Source organism: Leptidea sinapis, chromosome 20 (genome assembly GCF_905404315.1).
Source record: "Leptidea sinapis chromosome 20, ilLepSina1.1, whole genome shotgun sequence".
NCBI classification, from domain to species: domain Eukaryota; kingdom Metazoa; phylum Arthropoda; class Insecta; order Lepidoptera; family Pieridae; genus Leptidea; species Leptidea sinapis.
This window is the reverse complement of record NC_066284.1, coordinates 11,919,574-11,946,214: the sequence shown is the minus strand read 5'-3', so window position 1 is coordinate 11,946,214 and position 26,641 is coordinate 11,919,574. Positions and strand designations below refer to the sequence as shown.

General features: G+C 35.7%; 2 protein-coding genes across 3 annotated transcripts in view; one reads left to right on the top strand and one right to left on the bottom strand.

Annotated features, from left to right (window-relative positions):
- Window positions 1-440, bottom strand: part of LOC126970074 (ankyrin-2-like) — a 105,155-nt gene extending 104,715 nt beyond the window's left edge. The window contains exon 1 of the mRNA XM_050815743.1: window positions 43-440. Within this exon, the coding sequence (XP_050671700.1) occupies window positions 43-72 (30 nt within the window). The 5' untranslated portion in view covers window positions 73-440. The remainder of the gene's footprint in view (window positions 1-42) is intronic.
- A 5,605-nt stretch (window positions 441-6,045) lies between these two features.
- The window catches only part of LOC126970084 (uncharacterized), a 107,774-nt gene continuing 87,178 nt past the window's right edge, over window positions 6,046-26,641 (top strand). Inside the window, exon 1 of one of the 2 annotated variants that reach the window (XM_050815797.1) lies at window positions 6,046-6,245. The gene's annotated coding sequence lies outside the window, so the exon portion shown is untranslated. The remainder of the gene's footprint in view (window positions 6,246-26,641) is intronic. The other variant, XM_050815799.1, reaches the window with a different exon arrangement.

The window sequence follows — 26,641 nt, the reverse complement described above, 5'->3', positions numbered from 1 at the left end:
CATCGACCATAAAGCATTGCGGTTTGCGACTGAAAGACTTACCTGATTCGGCGTCGCCGTTTCTGTAGTCATTTTCGTGTTACTCTCCTTTTCTGCGTTGTCATTAACAATTATTACCACTCTATTTCAGTTACAAATCAACCAAGTCTTTACAGAATAGCACGTAGACAGCGTATCGATTTTACTCAGTCCTTACACTAACATTCGAAATTTAAAACGTTCTCAGCGCCATTTCAGATGAAAAATTCAAACATCGAATTCGCGATCCGAGCGCAGTTCCGCCATTTTCTCGCGACGAATGTCCTTACAGTGACAAATTTCTACAAATACAATAGAAAATACTAAGCGACAATTAAAGCTGAAGCATTACACAGACACGGATATTTAAATGACATATTTAATTAATTAAATAGAAATGTGAACGCAATTGTTGCGTTTGAGACACGGCTACGGCAGGCCGTAGAAGAATTTTGCCGGCTTGGGGCTCACAGTTTGGCCCAGGGTGGGGTGATATCACTGCGACTGCGCGAAATGACGTAGTGTGCGTAATTTTCGTGTATGCCATTACAATCTCCAGTTAACTCTGACCTACCCCTTGCGTGTTTCCCTTTGGCATTGAGCGGATTGTTGGAGAGATCGTAAAGCAGGAGAGGTCAGGTTGCGTTGGTTATGTTCACAAATACAATCGATAATGCAGACGGCTAGGAAATATCAGACACGGAGTCGGACAAAGCATAACAGAAATAGAACTTGTCAATTACAATCTGTGCTGATATTGTTAGAAATACAATAGGACTGACCTTTGAATGTATTTAAATACCTATCGTTCAATCTTATTATTTAAATTAAATAACCTAATATATAAAATTCTCGTGTCGCGGTCTTTGTTGTTAAACTCCTCCGATTCTCATGAAATCTTGTGTGCATATTGGGTAGGTCTGAGAGAAGTCTAGAATCGAACAACATCTATTATTCATGCCCCTAAATGTTAAGGGTAGTCCACCCCAAACTTTTTTTTTTACATTTTATCTTATTATGATTCAGCATTAAAAAATAGATACCACTTAAAATTCTCGCCCCTCCACGATCTACAACTATTTTTTCGATTCCATGTTGTTCCATTCCTGTTCCATCCACAATTCCGCTATAGGGTTGCAAGACGGCAATCAAATACAATAATTGTAGTAGGAAGTACGATAAATTTGTTAGGTCTGAGAATCGGTTGCATCTAATTTTTTGACCCCAAAAATTTTTTTATTACTTTATATGGTAATACAACGTTTGCTGGGTCAGCTAGTATCTTATAGTAATAATTTACATAGTTACCCAAAAATTTTCTATTTAAGTATAACTTGTGGAAATTAATGGAGGAGCCCACGAGCTTTTACCACTCACGGCAGACCTTATTGAATATACTTAGTTTGGCCATGAATACTGTTACTATTAAAAACAAACAAAATATTACATTTGAATTTGGAATCTGTAATTTTTATAAGATTGTTCATTGAGTTCTCCTCATTTTGGCGCCAATACATTGTACAATAGTTTGTGATATTAAAATGGAGAGGGGTAATAATATAAAGACAACCGTATCGCTGTGATTGCATTACACAAAGTAGGTATGGAGCCAAATGCAATTTTTAAAAGTTTCCATACGCTTCGTATTAGTAAAATGTTTGTGTACCGGGCTATTAATAGGTACAATGAGACCTCCTCTGTTTGTGACAGAAAAAGATGTGGCCGTCCATGTAGTGTTCGAACGAAAAAGGTGGTCAAAGCAGTAAGGGAAAGAATTAAAAGAAATCCTGTCCGAAAGCAAAAGATTTTATCCCGGGAGATGAAAATGATTACAATAGAGCAACATTTTAACAAACAAAATGACCGTATTCATGCTCAAAGCTCTACGGAAGCTTCCCAATTAGTCGACAGAGAGCAACGTGGGCACTATCCGACTTCAGTGATGGCTTGGTGGGGTATTAGCTATGAAGGAGTGACTGAGCCATACTTTTGTGAAAAAGGTATCAAAACATCGGCACAAATGTTTCAAGATACCATTCTTGAGGAGGTAGTCCCTAAACACATCGTGTTTAGTAAACAATAATAGTCCTTCCAGCATGACTCGGCGCCGGGTCATCAAGCTCGGTCTACGCAGTATTGGTTGGAAACGAAAGTTTCATACTTCATCAGAGCTGAAGACTGGCCGTCGTCTAGTCACGATCTAAATCCGCTGCATTATGATTTATGGTCAGTTTAACAGAGTATGGCTTGTTCTAAAAGCCATAATAATTTGGAGTCCTTAAAACAATCCGTACGATTGGCAGTAAAGAATTTTCCCATGGAGAGAGTGTGTGCTTCTATTGATAACTAGACTCATCGTTTAAAGGACTGGATTTCAGCCAATGGGGTCTCCATTACTTCTAATAAGCTTTTTATATTTTTATCTATACCCGTGCTTTAAATCCTATATTAAACATTCTAAAACAGTTAGCTTATTGCCAACATTACAATATTACATGAATTTTAATAATTGCACTATATTTAATGTAATTTAGGTACTACTAAAATAAATAATTCTTTCATTAATACTTAATTTATTTGTATATAATCAGAAATGGATGATATTAGGTTACTACTAGGACTGGCTTTTTTAATCTTAGCAGTAAGCTAACTGTTTCAGAATCTCTTAGAGGATTTATATTATGGGTGTAGATAAAGTCTTGTATGCAACTGTTGATAATTATGTATTAAAACATTCATGTGATACAAGTGCTGGAATGATCTGCCGCCTCCACTTCAACTTAGTAATACCATTCAAAATTTCAAAATAAAAACCAAAAATTACCTACTCAATGATATTTATAAACCTGTTTAACTGCTTGTACCTCTTTTAAATTTAATATATTAATATTAACATTTATAGTAACCATAATATATATTAAAACTTATTTATTATTAATAACCTCATTTTTTATGATTTTTCCGTCGTTAAGATCTAAATGATCTTTTAACGTTAAATTTTTTTATTTTTATTTATATATATTTTTTTTAAAGAGTTAAATTCAAAAATTAGATCTATACTGCATTTATTTATTTATATTCATAGACTTATATTCATAATTATAATTTAAAAATTACTAGTCGCTGCTACTCCCAGACTCAATAATGTCGGGGCTACTGAAAACCAGTGCTACATTGGCACCACGCCATTGCAGCTTTTTACTGAGTTAGCTCCATTTGGTGACATTCACTGCCGCACAGTACCTTTTTCGTTTTAAGCTATAAATTGTATTATTTAATTTGTTTTAAGAAATTATTACTTATTTTGGTTTGTATCATTTTAATAATTGTGTGGTGGTGGTTTTTGTTATCAATAAATTTTTATTCTATTCTATTCTATTCTATACTATTATCTCACTCGGCTTCGCCTCGTGTGATAAACCCAGATTCGTGTTTTAATACCCCTTATTACACAACAGTTGCATAAATAACTATAAATTGTTTTATATTTATGTATAAAACTAACACACTGCACACACATATACAATAATTAACACGAGTGTTACTCAACAAGTAAAATACCATTAAAAGGATTAAAACTCGTGTAATTGTAACTGTATTTTACATAACATTACCTTTTCGAAAAACGGGGTCTGCAAAGATCATGAAACTTCAGGTTAAATAAAATATTAATAAAATATTACTTTTACGCAAAAACCTAATTTTAAATAATTGTTCTGTCAATGCTGATGATAATTATATTCAGGGTAGTGCGCTATCGATAAGATTCTATCGTCAAAATCGGCGAGCAGCTTTCCAGTTACCCGATGTCAGAGCTCTATGCCTCAAGTACAGTTCAGACAGAAAACTATTCGGCGAACTCTGTTTTCGTTGAACGTCAGGAAGTCTCCAATCGTGCTGAGAACGTGTGCCCCTGAGTTGACGCCAGTGCTAACACGTTTCTTCCGGTTCTCATACTCAAAAGGGGTAGTCCCTGACTCATGGAAGTCAGCCTAGAAAAATGAGACAGTTCGAATCCATCAAACTACAAGCTGTTACTTCACTGCTCTCCAAAATCATGGAGAGCATAACTAACCGCCAGGTCTTGTACCTTATACCTAGAAGGTCACCAGGTGATCAACAACCGACAGTACGGCTTTTGTCACGGTTGTTCGGCAGGCGATCTTCTGGTATACCTGACACATAGAGGGGCGGCGTCTATCGAAAACAAGGGAGAAGGCCTGGCAGTTAGCCTGGATATAGCTAAAGCCTTTGATCGTGTATGGCACAAGGCGCTTCTCACAAAACTTCCATCATTTCGGCTTCCTGAGAGTTAATGCAAGTGGACCTCCAGCTTCCTCACTGGGCGCAGCATATTGGACGTTGTCGATGATTATTGGTCGAACCCGAAGCCCGTGAACGCTGGAGCGATACGACTTAGAGAGCTTCCAAGTTCTTTTGGCCCCTGTTGTTGCGGATGTTAGCGGGTGGTGGTCTCACCACTTTCCATCACAATAGCCTCTTGCCCCTTTGCCCCCTCTTATTACCCGCTCTTAGCGATTGAACACTGAGCACTTGTTATAGTCCGGTCAATTTAGACATTCGAAGTTACATAAAGTCCCAATAAGCTGAAAATCAGTGAAATCGTCATAATATGCACACGTTTCCACGCCACCTATGAGGTAGTGTACTTAGCGCTTTTTGAATCGTTATATCTCAGAAACGGTGACTCGCAAGAAAAAAGTATTATTACATTTTTTATAGATAATTTTATGATCTACAATTTTTGTCAGGTTTTTTTTTATGATAAAACTTATCGTTTTGCCGAAAATCGCGAAAAACTCAATTTTTTGACCTTTGACCTTGAATAATTTTTTTTCCATACACGGGAATGATGGGGAACTTTTAAACATTGTTTATAATTATGTTTTGAACAATTTATTTATGTAACTTCACTCTCATTTTTTGGTCTAAATTGACCGGACTATTAGTCATCGTACAAGTAGTCGGTCGGGTTAAATCGGTTTTGCCTCTAACTCTTTGTAGTTTTAAAGGATGATAGTATGACTCTCCACAAGCAAGAATACAGTTAATTGACTTTGACTGCCCGAGGGTTATATAAATATATAATAATACATTTTAATAAGGAAAACTCGGCGAAGTAAAATAAAAATGCAACCCCACCAAACCCTTGGCCAGATTAATAGAATCTAAAAATAATTCGCAACACTTAACCCAAAACTGCAGCAGTCATTAAGATACATTGATTGCACCAGTACTGCTCGATCATTTCCGCGTGCCGAAAAAACAGCCATGTGCTTCTTTATCAGATGATCGGCGCCTTGAGCGACGTAAGACTGTTGGACGAAATTAGGCAGAAGTTGTAAACCTTAACACAGTGGTAGAAGAACTCAATTTCAATTTATTTGTACATGTTATTTTATAATTGTATGCGTCTGTACATTTAAATAAAAAAAGTCAGTACTTACACGTTGTAATTTCCGAGGACAAATTTTTAGAATTTATGTCTGTGTGTGCTAATAACAGTAACGGCGAAATTAATTCACCAAAAAGTTGTGAATTGGTTCTGTTTAGCCTAAAACCGATAAACATAATAAATACAGCGTGTATAATTTTTAGAAGCCAAAAATATTTAGTCACATTTGATTCCTTTAGTTTAATTTTTATTCCAATTGAAGCAATACTACTGCTTCAGAAACAACGCATTCTGACACAGAAAATCATTAAAATTAGATAACGCCTGTGTACTTGCAGGGGCTAAGATTTAAGTGTTTACAATATTTTTAAAGCTATTTTGTATATTATGAATACTACTAGAATAAGTAATAAGCAAATTCTTATCTAGTTTTGAAAAAAGAAAAATAGTGGTAGTTAGACCAAATCTTTTAACTATTTAATGCATAATATAAACGACATGGATCGATTTTTTTACATGTAAAGATAGAAGTGTTAGCGACCAAATGTTTGTTACCCCATCACTGCATCCGATTCCAATCAACAATGTTAATTTTAGCCAGTCGAAATCGCGATGCGTGAGATACAGTACAACCAAATGCCGAACAGTTTTCCAGCACTGTGTCCGTTTTATGAGTGAAAAACGTGTATAAAGACGAATGACGTCACTTTTGAAATAAAGGTGTTTATACACAATTTGTTTAAGGTTCGTGCTTATAAATAAATTATTTGTGCTGTGTTTGTTTTAGTTTGGATTGGCTATTATAATTAGGGTAAGTTTTTAATTTTCTAAATTACTGTGTTACGTAAATTGTTAATTTATTTTAATTTTTTTTATAATTATTTATGTGTATAAATATATATACAATTTATGATAAGAAATGCCAAATGGAAAACCATCTTCAACAATGTATTTAAGCTGTACCGCATCCATAATATACAAAACCGGCACTTTACCTGTTTAAATATATACATATTTGAGCAGTTATAAAATTAGTTACACTAGAATTACTCCATGAGCTACTTGCTTAGTAAAGTACATTATAAAGTTTAACCTATTACCTGTCTACTAGACCAGAGATAATATCCAAACGATACTTTGCTAGTGAAATTACTGGGCAAACGAGACTTAATAACATATCATGTCTCAAAGAGACGAGCGCAATTGAAGTGTCGCTCAGAATTTTGGATTTTTTCAATAGTCAATCAATTACTATCGGCTGAACGCCCTGCTCCTCTCGTCCCTTATTGTCATAAAAAAAATTGATTACTTACCAATTTTACACTGTGGTCATCGCTGGTAACAGTGCAACTTATACCACTTCAGCGTGGTATCATAGTCGAGCTTTATCCAATACCAATATCCAATACAATATCCAATGCAACACATACTATGCCAGAATTGAAGTGTGTAGCTTATGCGTTTCCGTCTCGAAGGACCAATTTGAGGAAGGTGTACGGCTGCACCATACATATGAGATGCAACACTCTGACAGACAGATGGACGGACGGCCGGTCCGCAGACTTTAGTATTATATGATAATTTCAATTTTAAACCTTTACGTGTTCCGGAGAAAAAGAAGTCTTGACTATAACTCAATTTTCCACTGATACTTACCACCAAGTGAGCCTTATATTCGCCCGTCCGTATAAAAAGACCTGAATATTATAATAAAAAGTCTGTTCCCCAGAAAGCAATGAACCCTACACACTATCCTACAGAATAATAGATGATGCATGCAGTTGAAGCCACTTTAAGTGTCGTGGAACTTTAGCTTTGTATCACTCAGAGTTTATATAAGCCATTCATAGAGGGCCTGTTGTTGCGGTTACAATATTTCTTAAAGGTATATACAATGATTTAATTTTTTTACATTCATATTTAAAATAGGGTAAGTAAATATTGGAATTACTTCATAGTAATAGTTTGTTAACTATAACTTAATTTCTTACTTTGCGTGAAATATAACACACTTTAATTAGGGTTATAAGTGTATTGAAAATATTTTGATTGAGCGTGACTTAACCGGATAGTAATCCTTTTTTAATTTAATACTAGTGTAAAGACAAACTGCCCAAAACCGTCCAGAATCATTTACAGTATCTCTGATATTGGTCGTTAATACTGCTTATCAAGCGATCGTTCCGCCAATTACTTCTAAAATATTTTAGTTTTTAAATTTGGTTAACTATGGTTATTTAGTTTTTTTTTCTCATAATTAAAATAATAATAAACTTTACTAGCAACATAATTACACTGCTAAACATAGGTCATATATTATAATATAAAAAAGTGGAAACCTTTAACAAAATAAGTAACTTGAACACAATATATAACAATAATAAATAAATGTAAAGAATAAATAAAGTAGACCTAGTGAAATTAAAAAAAAGAGAGAAATCATCAACTTATCACATATCTTCTTAATTATAATTTTCTATTCAAATTGATCAAGAACATAAGCATGTACGCTGAGATGCGCTCTATATACGCCTAAATAAACTCTTAGTAACATTTCCTTCTTGCAGGCAGTGACAAATGTTTCACTTGCTCAGGTATTTATTATAGTTATACATCGAGATAGTTTTCAGTCAGAATACATAAATGCATACATGCAATCCTGTTTCGTAGAAATATTTATCTAATATTCGGTGCCATGGCGTAATTCATTCAACTGTTCGTTACGTTACTGTCATAAAAAAAGAATGTGTGTACTTTATGGATACACGCAAGAAGTTATACTTCTTTGCCGTAACAAAACAAAAATCCTTTAAATTATGTATTCCTCCTGCTATTCTACGTTTGTAGAATGAACAATAGTGTAAAAATATTGCAAAGATGGATTTAACAATAAATTATTTAATAACGAATACCGCTGTATTGGCTTGAACCCTTTCCCTGTCCCAATAATAGACGAAAAAACCAAAAAAAATAACGAATGTCGAAAACATCAGAAAATTTAGGAACCAACTTCAACCTGTTACTTTCGTGTTACAATGATGCGTGCGCAACTTAAAATTTCACCCTCATATTTTTTTCATAACGCGCCTAAAGAAATATAACTTCAAAAATATCTTTATTTTAAATGAGCAATAATCTGTTTTTCTAATGATTAGAAGTAAAAAAAGTAAAATGTTATAGGATGCCAATATTACAATTTCTTTTAAGCCGGGAACGCTCCTGTGATTCCTCTGGTGTCATATAAAAGTGTAGATGGTGATGATCACTAGCCATCAGGCACGCTAGTATGTCCTCCGCTTCCATTAAAAAATATATTATATTTTAGGAAAAAAAAAGATGTAACCCCGATCAATATTAGAATAATTCGATTGACATATAAATCATCAAACCTAGACTTTGCTCAGGCTTTACTTACGTAAAACTTAGCTGATGTAAGCTTAGAATAATCTTTAATTTAGTTTTTATAGTCATTTGACAGTTGAAATGATACTGAGCTTAAGGCGAAGGGTAAACAGAAAACATGCAAACAAGGTGTTTTTAGACAAGTTTTGTGGTGAATATATAGGATTTGGAACTAAGAACACAACTATATCCTGTTACACATGTCTTACCCTTAAGTCTTACTTGTAGGTTGCTAATGCTTATTGTTGGTTAAAGTTAGCACTCCAGAGCTATTATGAACTACCAGTTTTCTTTGCAGTTAAACAAGTTTTTTCTCGGCATCATGCATTTGTTTAGTATACTACTATCATAAAAGTTGTTCTTATAGATTTTACTTTTTTATTAAGGTACATTTATTCAGATTAGTAATCAATAATGAGGATTGTAAGCAATTAAGCAGTTTGCGCCTGTTAAAATGCTACATTTTCGACCCAAGAATTTTGAAAATATTGACTTTGTTACATAGGAGCCGTGAACTCATATCGCTCAAGGTCGCCGGCATTTAGTGTTGCCTTAAGCTAAGACACCCCAATGCAAAAGTCAAGTTTGCGTCAAAACACACTCAGCTAAGTTTTACGAGAGTAAAGACTGAGCAAAGACTAAGTACGCTCTATAGATCTCAGCCTTATACTTTTGTCATAATGAACAAACACCCTAGACTTCCCTCCATCCTATTCTTTACCCGTGGGAGGCTCCTTTGCATAGAATGCCGGCTAGATTATGTGTACGACAACGGTGCCTATTTCTGCCGTGAAGCAGTAATGGGTAAGCATTACTGTGTTTCGGGCTGAAGGGCGCCGTAGCTAGTGAAATTTTTGGGCCAATAATTGTACTTCCGCTCAAAATTTTTGGGCTTTTCAAGAATCCGAAGCGGCTCTGCATTGTAATGGGCAGGGCGTATCAATTACCATCAGCTGAACATCCTGCCCGTATTTTCATTAAAAAAAAAGACTGATAAACAGATTACCATCCTTTGCATCGCGCTGGGTAAAAGTGAAGTCAAAACAAAAGTAAACTCTCTTCATCACATAAATAATGTCGAAGTAACAATTATTGATCGTGACTCAACCAACATCAATTCAGTACGCTGTAGTGATTCATAATCTGTATTATTAATCAAATTTTATTGGATAAACCACTATTGATAAACACATTGCGTTCAATATAGACTAGTTTTGGCTTTTGCTTCCTGCAACCATCGTTATAGCCCAAACACATGGTCGGATTTGGTACGGCCGGGCGATCAGATGGTGCGGTGTTGCGCCTCGCACTAATTGGTCCGCTGTCGTACTCGGTACGGTCTGGACGGTAATAATTATAATTTTGTGAGATGGACAAAGTGACTTTCCATCGAATATTGTCCTCAAAATAAGGCTAGAAATATGGATCTCAATATCGGCAGTAGGAAAACAAGAATATTATCGAGTCGAGTATATTACGATTTATTATACAAATAAAATTTGAAAAACAAAACTTTATGAACGATGCGGGATTCGAATCCACGACCACCGGCGTTCCGTGCCGGTGCTCTAACCAACTGACCTAACCGTTCGAGTACCGCCACGTTATAAAATTCTGTTTGCTTTGTTCAACTCTCAGGTTGTGGCTTCATCTACAGGATCTACTTTACAGTTGATAACCTGCTCAACCCCAATATTTGCATACAAGGAAATTGACTTGAGATGTCGCTCTTGTGAATCTAAACAATACGTTATATTTTTAAAGTGATAACCCTCACTTCTAGGATTAATACACAAATAAAATTTGAAAAACAAAATTATATGAAGGATGCGGGATTCGAACCCACGACCTCCCGGATACGATTTATTATTATGTAGGGGTCTCAGAATTTTTGGGTTTTTCAAGAATCCTGAGCGGCACAGCATTGTAATGGGGAGAGCGTATCACTATGAGCAATATAGTCTCATCACTAACTAAAAATATCCTTTGCATATTACTATTGACTATATATATTTCATAAATATTAATTTAAAAAAAATTGTCAGTTGTAGAGACTGACGATAGAAGTGATAACTTAAAACTTTTAGTATTAAATATTTAAATAATGTACTTTAAAAACATTTAAATTATGAATTTCAATTTATTTTTAAACTTAAATATGTTTCAAACAAAAACCCTTTTTCAACAATGCCCAGTATAATATATGTATACGCATTGAACTTTTCACTAAACCCATTCAATTTTACTTATAAGATATACACAGCACTAATGTTGCACAACACGTCAGCTGTATAGCTACAGATATACTGTTATAAACATTTCGGTGACGCTAAGTTCTCAAGACCCAAACAAAAAGTGCCCAACGCGGTTAAAGAAGTTCTCACTTCAAAAAAAAATAGAATAAATTGGTAGTTAGAATAAAGTTCAGAGTTTCAGAACGTGTTTTAACAAAGCAAGTATTTAGCAGCTTGTCTGAACACCAAGCACATACAAACAATAGAGCTATTTTAGAAATTGTTCGAACGATCTAACTCGACCGTAATTGAGTTGTTAACATAACATGGTCTGTTTTAACAGGAGCATACGATTTCTATCGCAATAACTTCACAACTTAGGTAAGTAGATTACTGGAGCAAAACGTAATTCTTAACGAGAATCTAATTCATTTTTCTGAAATAAATATTGTTATACGCATAGTGAGAAGACTTGATCTTGGAAAGGATTGTAATTTAGATTGTGACCCCTTTGAATTAATTACATTACATTAGAACTCGTTATGAGTTATCGTCTCTTATGAGGAAGCTCATAGTCGCTCAGTATCCCTGCGAGATCGAATCAGCAATGAGGAGATCCGTAGGAGAACCAAATTAACCAATATAAACCCATATGGTTACGAAACTGAAGTGGCTGGGGTCGGTGGGGTAACAAAGGTCTCGGAAGACGTAGTGTTGATAGGCAACCTCACAAGATGGACCGACAATCTGGTCAAGACCGACGGAATTGGTTGGATGAGGGCTGCGCAGAACCGATCGTCATTGCAATCTTTGAGACCTTTGTCCAGAAGTGGATGTCTTCCATCTGAAATGATGATGATGATAGAGGTCGTTGTTTTTGTAACTGATTTTGTTAAAATTCCTACTAAAAGTATAAATGCTGTAGTTAATCCTTTTATCAATTTAAATTTCACCTCAGGTGCCTGAAAATATAGACTTCTTAAGTCCATATAACTCAACTAATATGACAAAAACTAAATATATACAATTTTCTAATTATAAAACAATACATAAATCTCTAAATATAACACACAGTGACCTAACGATTAAAGAAACAAACACATGAAATTTTTAGGCATTATATTAGATTGCAATTGTAACTGGAAAGCTCAATGTGATACAGTGGCAGGCAAAATAAATAAGTTCGTTTTCGCTTTAAGAAGGCTCAGACAAACTGTATCCTTTAATGCTGCACTTACTGCATACCACGGTTATATTGCGTCAGTTTTACGGTACGGGTTAATACTATGGGGAAACTCCACTAATATTTCAAATGTTTTTCTGGCACAAAAAAAATGTATAAGAGCTTTATGCAATGTAAGTCCTCTAGAATCGTGTAGACCATTATTCAAAAAGCACCGTCTGTTAACGCTTACTGGTCTATATATATTAGAAATTTGTATGTTCATTAAAAAAACATGGTGAACTTTTTAAACCAGCAAAGGACTATTCCATATTAGGATTAAGAGATCCAACTCGCCTTCTGATGCCATACTGTAGAACAGCGCTTCATCAAAATAACGCAAATGTTATGTGTATTAGGGTATTTAACCACCTTCCAAAGAATATTAGAGAGATGCCTAAAACATTAATGCATAAAAAATTAAAATTATGGCTAATAGATAAATGCTTTTATAGTTTAAAAGAATTCTTTAGCCAAAAATAATAGTATTCAAATGTAATTTTTGAGAGGTACCTACAAACTAATGTTTATTTTATATTATCTCATTGAATTAAAGCTATGTAATGTGTATTAAGAACGTATAAGTATAAATTAAATATGATATTCCAATATTGACAATCAAATATTTGTATGCCGATATATTGGCGAATTGTGCTGTACACCAATTAATTGTTAACAACTATGTTACCACGATTCATACAAATAAATCATTTCATTTCATTTCATTTCAAGTTATTTCCCAGGGAAACTCTCTTTGAGTGTCATTTCAGCTGTGATTGCTTCCATGCAAGACTTATGACTAGCACGCTTATTTCAAGCAAATGTGAACAGCTGTAGAGCGCGCTGCTTTTAAGCATGCTCTTTTATAAGCATGTCTCTAACCATTAAATAAGGTCGTTTGATTCATGAGCTATGAGATAGTATTATACTATTGATTCCACGCAAGGCTAGAACTAGCACGCTTATTTCAAGCAAATGTAAGTAGCTGCAGAGCATGCTTATAAGCATGTCTTTCAGTACCGTTAAGATTTATTTTATTTTCTATTATAGTTATGAATACTTTTCTAATAAACCCAAGCCGTCGACCAGGCGAAATATTAAAAAAAAAATGTTTTACTAAAAAAACTGGATGTTTAACAGCGAAATAACTAAGCGATCAGGAGTCAGGACTAGTAAATTAAGTTATTATTTTTTAGCAGTAGCAACAAGATAAAACAATATTGTACAAATTGTATATTTTAAAAGTAAAGCTTAATATTGGAAGAGTGTCTTGGATCGCTTCTTATCTCTCAGAGACTTTTCGGACTCGGACTGCTTTTGTGTCTGAAGTGGTAGTAGGTTTTTAAGTCTTTAAATGACATCTTAGAGTACTTTATATGTGTCAATTTTGAAATATATGCCTTCCATGAACTCCAAATCTATCTTGAAAATTAAAAAATCAAGTAGCAGTTAAAAATTAAAGTGAAATTAGAGATAAGTCTTAATCTCTTTCGTTGGAACTTGACCTATTTTTGCGTAGGATGTTTGTACAGGAATAATTTATATTTGTATATATAGAGTGTGTTGAAACCGTGTTGAGGTGCCAAGGCTGACTACCAGATACCTATTTATGATAACGCTTTGTTTATTTAATCTTACAGAACGGTTTCCTGTTTATAATTCACGGAATTGCAATTTAGCTACGTCAGTATTGAACAGCTAAATGTTTTATATTAGTCCCTCATGCGAAATTGTAATTTGAGAGGCAATGGAATATTGTTTCCTTTTGACCTTGAATCCTCAGTCAGTCTCGACGTCTAGTTGCAAAAAAGGGTGTACTATTTTAATATTTATAATAATATATTTTATAGTACGCTTTTAGTACTTATGTGACTTGTTAAAAGTATCACATGCAATTTCATATTGTGGCATGCCAAATACCAAATCTTCTCATTACAGCTCAACTTTTTCCGAAGTGGTGGTAAATGTAAATGAAAATAAAATTTTTGAAATTCGTAAGTGTATTTCTTAGACCTACATTAATAAAGTGATTTTGATTTGATTTATTTTGATTACTTTCGTTGGTACTAAAATGGTGGTGTTTAGGTCTTAAGGATCTATGAATTACAGCCGGACTGTTTCTCTCGTTTGTCCTTGCATGTAGATCTTACAATTACTCACAATTTTTTTTTTTAATCCGCTTTAGTCACGTTTTATCAGTGTTGGTACCGACTAGTTTCAAACCAATCGGAAGTTCATTCGGCTTTCATCAGGGTGAGTGTTATGAGTTTGCGGTTGCGTCCTGTCTCACACTACGGATTTACGCTCGTAGTCTAACCCGAAACTAGTCGTTATCAACACAGTAAATGCGTGAGTTAAACCGATTTAAATAAATAAAGTAAAAACTGTGTCAACGATAATTTCAATAATTTAGCTAAAAGTTATCTTCCAATATGAATTTTTAATAATTGCAGTGACTTCAAGAAAACGTACTCGAAGAGTAACCAACTTAACTCTATTACTAAGACAGATGGATATAGGAGTATCAATCTGTCCATCTGTCAATCAGCGTTATTTCTTAAACCATCTTATGAGGTATCCTGGGGTATACCATGGTTCCCATAGATTACCCATCAATAACCCATAAAACTTGCTTACTTTATGCAAGAATCGTCATCTTGTTAAGAGTATTCAATGCAATGTTTGAGAAAATATACTTTAGAATTAATAATTTAAAATGGAGACGTATCTCATAATCTCCCCTGATACGAGATCAGGTACACTACACCAGAGGAGTCAAATCAAATCAAATCAAAATTTGCAAATCGATCCCTCTAAACTCAAACTAATCGAGGCTCAATTTGAAATCAACTAAGCTTAAATAATTATGTTTGCTCTAAATTCACACTTTCCAAAAGAAGCGTCACTTTTAAGCGACGATCAATCTCCACCTGTCAATTTGTCTGAAAAATATTTCCAGTTTTAAAATTATAATATTTTTAAGAATTTGCAAATACTGGGCGGATAGCCAATAAATTTTCCAGAGAAACTATCTTATACGCATGCTGACATTCATACGACTCAAATGTTGGAAATAACAACTTGTTTTTTTTTACTTTACTGTGTTAACGGCTTCACGCTGTCAAAGATAATTATGACATTAAACGAAGATGGCTTTTGACAGATAGTAAGATGCCCACATGCGCGTAGAAATAGATTTAGTTGTCGTTAAATTACGTTAGATACCTAGCTATAATAAATATTAGTATACTGAATCTTGAAATACTATGCTATAGTAAGCTACCACACACGACAATCCTATAATGATTTTTTTTTCTTTTATTTCATTGATGGTCGTCGTGGAGTTTGTACGCGTATTTTAATAAAGGGTGTCTGTGATTCAAAAGAATTCAAAATACGTACAGTAATTACGAATTAATTGAAGATTTTTTTTGATATGTTAGTTGCATTGCCAGGTACTAAACGTCGAAACCAGTGGGAGCCTCCTTTGCACCGGATGCCGGCTAGATTATGGGTACCACAACAGCGTCTATGTCTGCCGTGAAGCAGTAATGTGTAAGCATTACTGTATTTCGGTCTGAAGGGCTAGCTAGTGAAATTACTGGGCAAATGTGACTTTACATCTTATGTCTCAAGGTGACGAGCACAGTTGTAGCGTCGCTCAGAATTTGGGTTTTTCAATAATCTCGAGAAGCACTGCATTGTAATGGGCAAGGCGTATCAATTACCATCAGCTGATTGTCTAGCAACAACCGATGAAAACAGGCCAGGTTTATTACTTTATTGTGTTTGACAAGCTACGTGTTACACTCGCGATTTGTATGCCACATTGTGCTACTGTGCGTGCATTTCTCAAAATAGTGGCTAACTGTCAACCTCAATTTTTTTCAACGCTTTTACATCTGTCACAGTCTATCTAGACGTATTAATGATCTAAGGTCATACATCCTTATTATGCTGGGTTTGGGACGGGTTTAGAGTTTTGGCCCAATTTTTATTCCAGTGAAATTGGAATTAGGAAGAAAATACTCTACCGCTAATCCAACAGAGGGAGATTCCTTTGCACAGGTTGCCAGCTAGATTAAGAGTTCCACACCGGCGCCTATTTCTGCCATGAAGCAGTAATGTTTAAGTATTACTGTGTTTCGGTCTCAAGGATGCTGTAGCTAGTGAAATTACTGGGCAAATGAGACTTAACATCTTATGTCTCAAGGTGACGAGCGCAATTGTAGTGCCGCTGAGGATTCCTTAGAGGCATTGCATTGTTATGGGCAGGGATTATCAATAGCCATCAGCTGAACGTCCTGCTCGTCTCGTCCCTTACTGTCATAAAAAAAGCAGTTAGTCTCTTTACAAAGAGTTCCGAGTTCTCAAGACTACCTACCCCTTACCTTAGTCAAAGTACCATAGGGTCTGGCTCATCTGTATATTCTTCTGGCATTTTTCGTGTAGTAGTAATGTATATAAAGAAATCAGTAACATTTCTCTTAATAGTGATTTTCATTATTATCATACTTGAAATAAGGGATTGCTTGTAACTAATTCTTCAAGGCTTCATAAGATACTTAATAGCTTTACACGAATATGTATACACTTTTATAATAAAGTCCCAGCCACTGTTAAGGCATTACCTATAAATAAATTTAAATGTTTTATAAAAAAAATGGCTCTGTCGTAAATCCTATTACTCCACAGCTGAATATCTAAATGATCGGACAGCCTGGGACTATATTGTGATTATTTTATAGCAATAGCAATGACAGTTCAATATTGTATATTTGATTATTTTTAATCAGAGCGCAAAATAAAAGAATGCTGGCAGAGTTTCTTGCGCCGCTTCTTCTCTCTCAGAGCGCTACTTTTTTCCGAAGCGGTAGTAGTGTCTAGTATATTAGGAATGACATCAAATAGAATTGTAAAGGAATTAATTTTGAGAAATTAAATGCCTTTTTTAATCAGTATCGTTAAACACATACATCCATACATACACACACATCCATACACACACATACATACACATACACACATGTATGGAAGATACACACGCGATATTCTTTGATTTTTATTTTGTAGTAATATAGGGGAAGAGACTAGACCTCACGACACAGGGAATCCTAGTGTGAGGCCAGAATACTTGTAAAATTAAAGTTACTTACTTTGTACCAATGTATACTTTGTAACAGATTTTTGTAACAACTACGTAACTAATATGGTACCCTAATAAATTATTCGTAAACCACGCTACCGTCTTACGACTACACCAACGAACGGGCTAGACTCTGTCACAGTACAGTAATAGAACAGTACTTTAACTTCATACTAGAGCGACCGAATCGACGCACTCACACATACGCACGATTTACACTACCGCTAAACAATCTTGGGAAGACAAAACTATTGAGTACCACGCCGTACGCCGCTGAGGCTGGTCACTATCCGAGTTAAAAAAACTCCTATGCACCGTCCGGGTCGTCAATATTTTAACCCCGTTTATTTATATATAAAAACATATTTAATACTATGGCCAAAAGTGGAATAAAATTACAATTACAATATTTTTTAAAATGAAAATAAGGGAAGATACGAGCAGGACGTTCAGCTGATGGTAATTGATACACCCTGCCCACTACAATGCAGTGCTGCTCAGGATTATTGAAAAACGCTGAGTGGCACTACAATTGTGCTCGTCACCTTGAGACATAAGATGTTAAGTCTCATTTGCCCAGTAATTTCACTAGCTACGGCGCCCTTCAGATCTTGATCTAATGCATAAACATTACTGCTTCACGGCGGGGGGTGTCGTGTGTGTGCGTTTATTTTATTCTGTGCATATTTCTTATTTCAGATTTTAGTTTCTATTTCGATAAATGAAATAGATCTAAGTTATATTAATCATTGTTATAATTATCTGTGTGCAATACGGCATAGAGCTGAGTTTCGAGCATAATTCGTCCTTAAATTTGGTACGTAAATAATATCTTCGCTTGCTTTAATTGCTGATATTTCCACACATTCAGGCTCTTGTATACTACGTGCAATTTCCCCTTCAAGATATGGAACCAACTAGGAATTCATAAAAACAGCTGAGAGCAATGTTTTGAAACGTTGGCAATGTATTAATAGCCGTTTTGTTTACGTTAATCTGTAATGACCCATCATTCGATTGAAACAAACCACAACATTCTGGAATAGATTTTAAAACGTCTGAAGTTGCGTGAGGAATGAATCAGTTTTAAATAAATTATATAATATATTTTATTTTGCGAAATAGGCCTTGTTGAGGCATATAATTTATTAAAAGAGGCTTTATTAACATAAAATCAAACATATTGCCCGTTATACAATTTAGATACATACCTACAAATGCCACAAAAGTTTATCCAAAAAATTTAGATAATTTATACATCTATATAGAGCCCCTTGCTGCCAGACAACGGATGAAAACAGGCCAGGTTTATTTCTTTAGTTTTGCTTTAGTTCCGTGAAATAACAAGTCTTTTCTTTGGTATTTAAAAGGTTTAATTGGTAAGGATTCAAACATAATTTGATAGCGAGTCGTGTCGTAGGCGGAGGGGGTGAGAGGGGAAGGGGGGAGAGAGGGAGATGTCCTCTGTCCCCTGGCACCACTCCCATCAAAAGGTAACGCACCGTTCTCTCGAAAATCAAATTAATGTAAACTTACCTCAAAAAATATAAAAGTTGCTTTCAAGGCCAAAAAGACCCGCTTCACGGAGCCCATATTATTAAAAAAAAACCACGGACCATGCCTGCCACCTTCTACCTAACCTGTCCGAGTCGGTGTATGACTCAACACGTGTGAAGCTCACTTCAGTCGCTTTTACATCCTAAGTTCTTCTAGTGGCGTCACTTATTGTCATTTCGCGGACCCAATTCTGGTATATTTATAGATGTTATGCAGCAAATTAAGTAGTGCTCTTCGGAAACAGTCAAGCAATTTTTAGCTACTGGAATACCTTCTTAAATATTCAATTCAATATATCTGCCAGTATTCTTGGTACGCTTCCACGTAATGATAGTTTTAATTTTATGTAGTAATATAGTATAAGATTTATTTTGTTTGAATAAATAAGAATATTCAACTATGTTCATGTTGTTACAAACCATAAAATAGAATACCTATTGGCTATTAAAAACAATAGTTCAGGAGACCAGCAGTAAAATTGTAAGCTTTTAACAGATTTTCATGAAACGTTACAGTCTCATAAAATAAAACGGGTTAATGTGCTGTTGTAATACTAAACTTGACATGAAATATTGGAATTTAAAGATTTAAATATTTCTTTTTAAGTGATGTCACTCAGTTCTGGGATGAAATATACAAATTTAAATAATAAAGAGTGTCATCTCAAGTCAACTTCCTAATATCCTAATAATTACATATAATAAATATAACAGATGTAAAGTAGATCCTGTAGATGGAGCCACAACCTTTTGAACAAGACATACCAATAATTACATTCAATGTGTCACCCGGACGGTTGGCTCAGTTGGTAAGAGCGCTCGGACGGAACCAGAGAGGTCACCGGCTCGAGTCCCGCATCGTACACATGAAATTAGTATAAATTATAATTAATTTGCTGATCCTTCTTTTACTTTAGATCATTACTAAAATAGTTTGAGTGTGTTTTTGTTTTGAAATATCTCATTAAATCTATTACTGTGACTAACCCGCGCTTCGTTTCGATATAATATGTATATCATAAAATATATATTTTTTTATGAATCATCTATAGTTTTAACAGCTGTCCTCCAATGATGTTGCAGCTTACTAACTAATTAATAATTTTTGAAGTATACTTCTTTAGTCGTGACAAAAGTAAAAACCTCAAGGTTAATAATACATCATTTTTATGTTATATATTTATAAAGGAATGTATATAATAGTAATTGTGTACAATTAGTTAGTTGACTCGAGTTAACTGTACTTCAACAAGCGCCTGCCACGGTCGGCTATTTAATAGCCGTTGATTCCATAGTAAAGTATTAAATTAAGGTAAACAAATGTATTTTAATCTTTACAAAGAAGTAAATTATAACACAGTTGTTTACGATAACGGCTAACAATGTAGAACACACAGAATACAATATCGCGGTAACCATAAAACCATAAAGAGTGTGGGACTCAACCACCCAGACTATCTTCTACTCAGGTAGGAGTGAGCCAAGTTCGGTAATACTCACTAATACCTCCTCGAAATCAGAGGGGGAACCCTCCCTTTTTGTAAGGTCTCCGGAATCTTTGTAGGGCATTTAACCGCAGAACCTCGGGGAAGAGTAGTGGCCCTCTACCGGCCGCCAGACGGGGTTCGGGTTGAAAGGTCTTCTTGGATCCCTCTCCCCCTTCTGCCTCGCAGAAAGAGGCCGCCAGCCCAGCATGCTGTTCACCATGCTAGGCAGCGAGAGGTCCGGGCCGATCACTAACCTCAGGTGTTGACGCATCGTCACCTACGCGACGCATTCCCGGAGGGTGTGGCCGTATCCTCCTCGGTGTCATCAGAATGGTCACACTAAGGCGACCTCTCCTTCCTCATAATCCGGCACAGATGATCGATCACTTAGGACTGGAAGAATGGCGCCAATTGTGAACGTACCCCGGAAGGACCTAAGTTTCTCCTGCAACTGTCGCACAATGGCAGAGTCGGCCGCGCGACTTATCTTCGCCTCCTGTTCCCTCCAAATTTCACCACTCATCTCCGATTTACGGCGGTATAGGGTGGCGCTCATCCGCCCCTCCAAGGAGTGCCCACAATAACGACAGCAACATGGAATGACACCGTCCGATAGCACCTGGCTATGCGGTTCGCTATCACTTGCTGCGCCTGCGGAAGAGTAACATATTTTTTTTTCTATTAATGACATCCGCCCAGATGGGGGCCCATACAGAGCCCTGCTCTTCGGGACCCCGCTATAGAGCCTACTGACGTTTTGGGACGGCCACCCATGTTTGGTAATTACCGCGCGAGAGCTCTCTAGCCGTCCTCACCAATCTCTCTCCGAGGTGCCTGAAGTGCGCCTCAAAGCCCGTCCAGCACAAAGCTCCAGGTACCTCATGCTGGGGGCCACCAGGACACGCCCTCCGTTCACTCCGTTCACCTCGATGAAAGCGCAAGGAATTGGGCCCCTCTTTTGGCCATGGAACAGGATGGCGTCCGTTTAACTTAACCCTGAGCCCCAACATCCCGATCCACTCCACCACCGTGAGCTACGGGGTGTCGTCTGCATAGCAGAAGATGCGCATCTTGTGCAGAAGAGCACCTCGCAACACGCAGCCGTAGCCCAGGTTACAGAGGAACGGAAGTCGCTTGTTTTTTTGTAAAAATATTTTATTTTTGGATTTCTAGTGAATCTGAAGTACTCCTCCTAATTTGACTGAATATGTATAGGCCAACTAAATTTTGCATATAGCAATGAACGTAAGCACATTGTAATTTGATTACAGACAGAGCGGAGTCTCCTGGCACAAGCATTCTTTATATGCTTAAAAGGATGTTCTTGCCACTATTTATTATGGAGAATTTGTTAAAACTAATAAAGAATTTTATTATTATTATTATTATTATATTATTATAGTTTTAAATTCTACCACAGATCACACCCTCACTGTAAGGTATTAAGTTGTTCCATTGATTATCATATTTGACTACAACAATTACTTAACCATAAAGACGTGACGGTAGGTGACTCAAATATCCAGAGAGCATAAAAAATATTCAGCTGAGTATCGTTAATTTGCTCCTAATAATTGAAGAGTTCTGTTACTTTGTCATAGATCCCATTGTCAGAACCTTACCAAACTCTCATCAAACTATCCTTGAAGTACATACTTTGCAATAAAAAATGAATAATCGAAATTGGTTGTCGTGATGTTGAATTATTCGTCCATTTGTCGCACACATACGTAATGCATTTTTAAGACTTTTATGGTTTTTTCATGGATTCCATTGCCAGATTTTGTCCAACCAAATTGCAATATGACCACACGGGAAGCACCAGCTTTCAAGCAAGCAAAGAAACATCGAAATCGGTTCACCCAGTCGAAAGTTCTGAGGTTCTGAACTTAAAAAAATAATAAAAAGTACCGTCGAATTAAGAACCTCCTCCTATTTTGTAGTCGATAAAAAATACTGTACATCTGTCATATTTAATGGAACATAATGTGTGTAAATTAGTTAATTTATACGTCAAGATAGCTGATACACTGTAACAGCTGTGAAAACGTCGAAAAAAATTGAGACTGTTAACCCCTATTTTGAGGAATTCACGCACACTAGTTAGTACAGTAGACATAATATGTATATCTACTGTGCTGTTAGTGTGTGCAGAAAGTGACATACAAATCGCGAGTGTAACACGTAGCTTTTCACGCACACTAAAGTAATAAATCTGGCCTGTTTTCATCGGTTCCCTAGTAGCAAGAGGCTCTATGTAGATGTATAAGTTATCTAAGTAAACACAAATGATTAGTCGGATGGCAGTGAGGATGAGAATAAGTGCGAAATGTCAGGAGTTGAAGAAATTTAGACTTAAATATTATGTTTAATATTAATATTCACTATTTTAATATCGCTTAATATAATTAATTCCATATGAAATTTATGTGCTGACTGTACACGTACACACACAGATGCTTAAACTTCCCAAAAGTAATTTACCTGAATGTAAAATTATCTTTTAATGTGAGTTACTTTTGTATCGCTCTCGACATCAATAATGTATTTTATAGTTTCAGTAACTGCTAGGAAAATAAAGATTTCATCTTAGTTTCCATGATGAAACTGTGGCACAAACCGCGATTCCATTCATACCAGTTTTATGGATCGTTAAATATACATTTTATAGCGACATCTCTCTTCGATTGCGTTTCTAAGTGGTTTTGGAAAAGATTTGGTGAAATATTTATTTTGATGCTGACATTTTAGATAATTTATACCTCTAGATAGAGCCTCTCGCTGTTAGGCAACGCATGACAACAGGCCAGGTTTATTTCTTTGGTTTATTTATGACAATAAGAGACGACCAAAACGTTCAGCTGATGGTAATTGATACGGCCTGTCCATTACAATCCAATGCCGCTCAGGGTTCTTGAAAAAATCAGTAATTCAGAGCGGCACTACAATTTCGCTCGTCACCATGAGACATAAGTCACGGCGCCCTTTAGACCGAAACACAATAATGCTTGCACATTATTTTAATTAATCAATAAAATGTCGCTGAAACGTTTATTTTTTTCAACAATATTATTTACACATTAACTTAGGCCTTTTCCAGATTTAAGAATTCTAAAACATACCGTATAAGGATGACAAGATATTATTCTGTGTCGGAAGTTTTTAATTATCTTATTGTTTTTGGATTTGGATACTAGGTCTCTTTGGTTTGGTTGCAATCTACAATCTATATGAATAAGCCGTTTTAAGCATTTTTTGAGGTACTCTAGCACTTACAAAAACAAAAGTCCGTACAAGAATTTAAAAGATGAATCAACATTAGTCAGTTTTCATTTTAGTATGCGTAAGCCTATAGGATACTATAACAAACATCATATTCACTTAATAATGATAATTAATGTGAAAATTGTTGAAGTTATTGATGAAAATTAAAGAAAGTTATATGGAAAATCCTATTGATAAATTTTTTAATGAATTTATATTTATAATACTAATACCTGTTTATTTTCTAATTGTAAAGCATTCTTAACAGCTGGTATTTGTGAGGAATTTGTAAGACATTTACACATCTGTCCTCTAGCTAGAAAAGCATTGTTATTTGTTAGCGTGTGTGTACGCGTGGATGCGTACGTGAGTGTGTTTCTGTGGACGTATTGTCCAATTTCTGTATCTCCTCTTTCAAGACAAGCTTGCATTGTATCTATTGTTTGTTGTAAATTGGTTATAATCATAATTTTTTCACCTGTACACTTCTACATTATAATAGTACAATACAATATTTTTTCATTGTAAACTTGCAACCCCGTACTTGTGCAACTCAAAAATGCAGCATGCATTTTTGAGTTGGTTTGCCTGTAATTGGATTTACACCATAATTTATACTTATTTTGTTATTTTTATAAGCTAGTAATAGTCTATAATCTCTTGGTGAACCTAAACAAATAAGTAAATGTAGTGTTAATTGTGTATCGCTCCCGAAATCCAGAAAGTATTTTATAGTTTCTGTAACCGATAGGAAAACAGCATATACTATACGTTATTACTATACATACGTTGACAAAATACTTTAAATTAAAAACTACTTCATTAAACATTTCTTAAAAACATTTGTGGAGCTAAGAAATTTTCACATCTCTCACCTATCATAATCACAAAAATGATGAAGTGTAGATTTTGCAAATAAATAAGGCGAGTGTAATAATCTACCAACAAACATTTCTCCCATTTGATATGATATACAAGTTAATTATAAAAAGGAATGTAAAGTATTTATGTCCATGAAACATGATTGATATTCAGACAGAGCCGTTTGCCCCAGTTGCGGTTAGATGCAACTATTCTAACGAAAATAGATTGTCCGTCCGTCACTCGGCTAAAAGGGCAACACACTATTACATAATATATTAATAGACGTGCATGGCTTGTTCATTAGTACAGACCAGAGACTTAAAACATACAGCATATAGACAATCAATGCAAGCGAGAGAATAGAAGAACTCCAGCGGAGATACTCTCTCTAGTCGTTCCTTCATAACTGAGGATCGTGGTCATCAACAAGTGGTCCACACTTGGAGTGACCTATTTGTTTCCATCGGCTTCTGTCCATCGTAGCCCTGACGACGGAGCTAAACCTCGGTGACCTGGAGTCTTTTAGTTGGTCGGTCCATCTGGTAAGAGATCAGCCTCGGGCGCGCTTGCCATTTGTGTACTAACTAACTAACTAACTACAATCAATTTCTCCAGGCTCTCATTACCCCTTCGCATTATGTGGCCAAAATACGAAAGAATTCGTTGGTGGCATAACGTGGACAGACGGATTTTTATCTCGAGCTGTGAGAGGATCGGCACATTTGTTCGCTTGGCATCACATCTTTTACAGCGGAGGTATAGCAGGATAGAAAAGGAAACCGAATTTGTCGTTATTGTGACTGATTTTGATTGCCAAGTTGTAAGCAGTCAGCCACACTTGACATTAGCTCCTTCTCTATTGTTTTGATTTGTCATTGACCAAACGACTTTGACATTCCTTTTCCAAGTACCATCACTGCATTTTCTATTAATTATATTAAACTATAATTTCTTGTATTACGGAAATGGCACGAACGTTGTAAATAAAATTTACTACAGGTTTTGAAGTTTTTGAGAATCAAGCTTTTTGCTGATGTTGGCATTCCATAACCTCGCGTTTTGCAGGAAAAAGCCTTTTGCCCCACACAGGCAAATTTTGAGAATACATTGCTGCTGTATTCTCTACACGACTTAGGGATCTTTAAGCTTATTAAATACAATCTCAGCTAAGTGTAAAAACAATCAAAATGGATCATATAAAAAAATCACATCGACAAAATTGATTCTTAATCCACTTTGCTAATAATTCATTTAAAATTATCATTAAAACAGCTAGGCTTATATTTGCACGAAAAAGATTGTATGACAATTGGAACACTGTCAGTAGTAATAAAATGATAACAATTACTTAGGAAATATATGTTGCGTAGAGACGTCGCTTCATTGTGTCTCTTCTACCGCATTTATCACGGGGAGTGTTCCGAAGAGCTGTTTAACCTGATTCCTGCCGCACGACACGCCACAAGTTAGGATATCATCCCCACCATCTGGATGTGTGGCGGTCCCCCACAGTGTGGTTTTCAAGGTGCTTTCTTCCACGTACTACAAAGCTGTGGAATGAGCTTCCTTGTGCGGTGTTTCCGGGACGATACAACATGGGTACCTTCAAAAAAAACGCGTACACCTTCCTTAAAGGCCGGCAACGCTCCTGTAATTCCTCTGGTGTTGCAAGAGATTGTGGGCGGCGGTGATCACTTAACACCAGGTGACCCGTACGCTCGTTTGTCCTCCTATTTCATAAAAAAAAAATATGTTCAAGGAAATTTCGACCTACTTCTTTCTAAAAAAAAAGTTTCTAAAGTGAAGCTTTAGGAAAACGATATAAAGGTTGTCCACGATCACTGAGCTCTACTTTACCACTGGACTGGCTGCTGTCAGAGTGCTTTTGTGCCTGTTTGATATTCGCCATTTTGGCGCTATTGGCCATGTAGCGAGAGTCTGTGGTACTGAAGCTAGTGATGACAAACTCAACAAACATCGATAGATGGTGGGAAACTATTTACAAAACAAATTGTGTTTTTTATTACGTTGC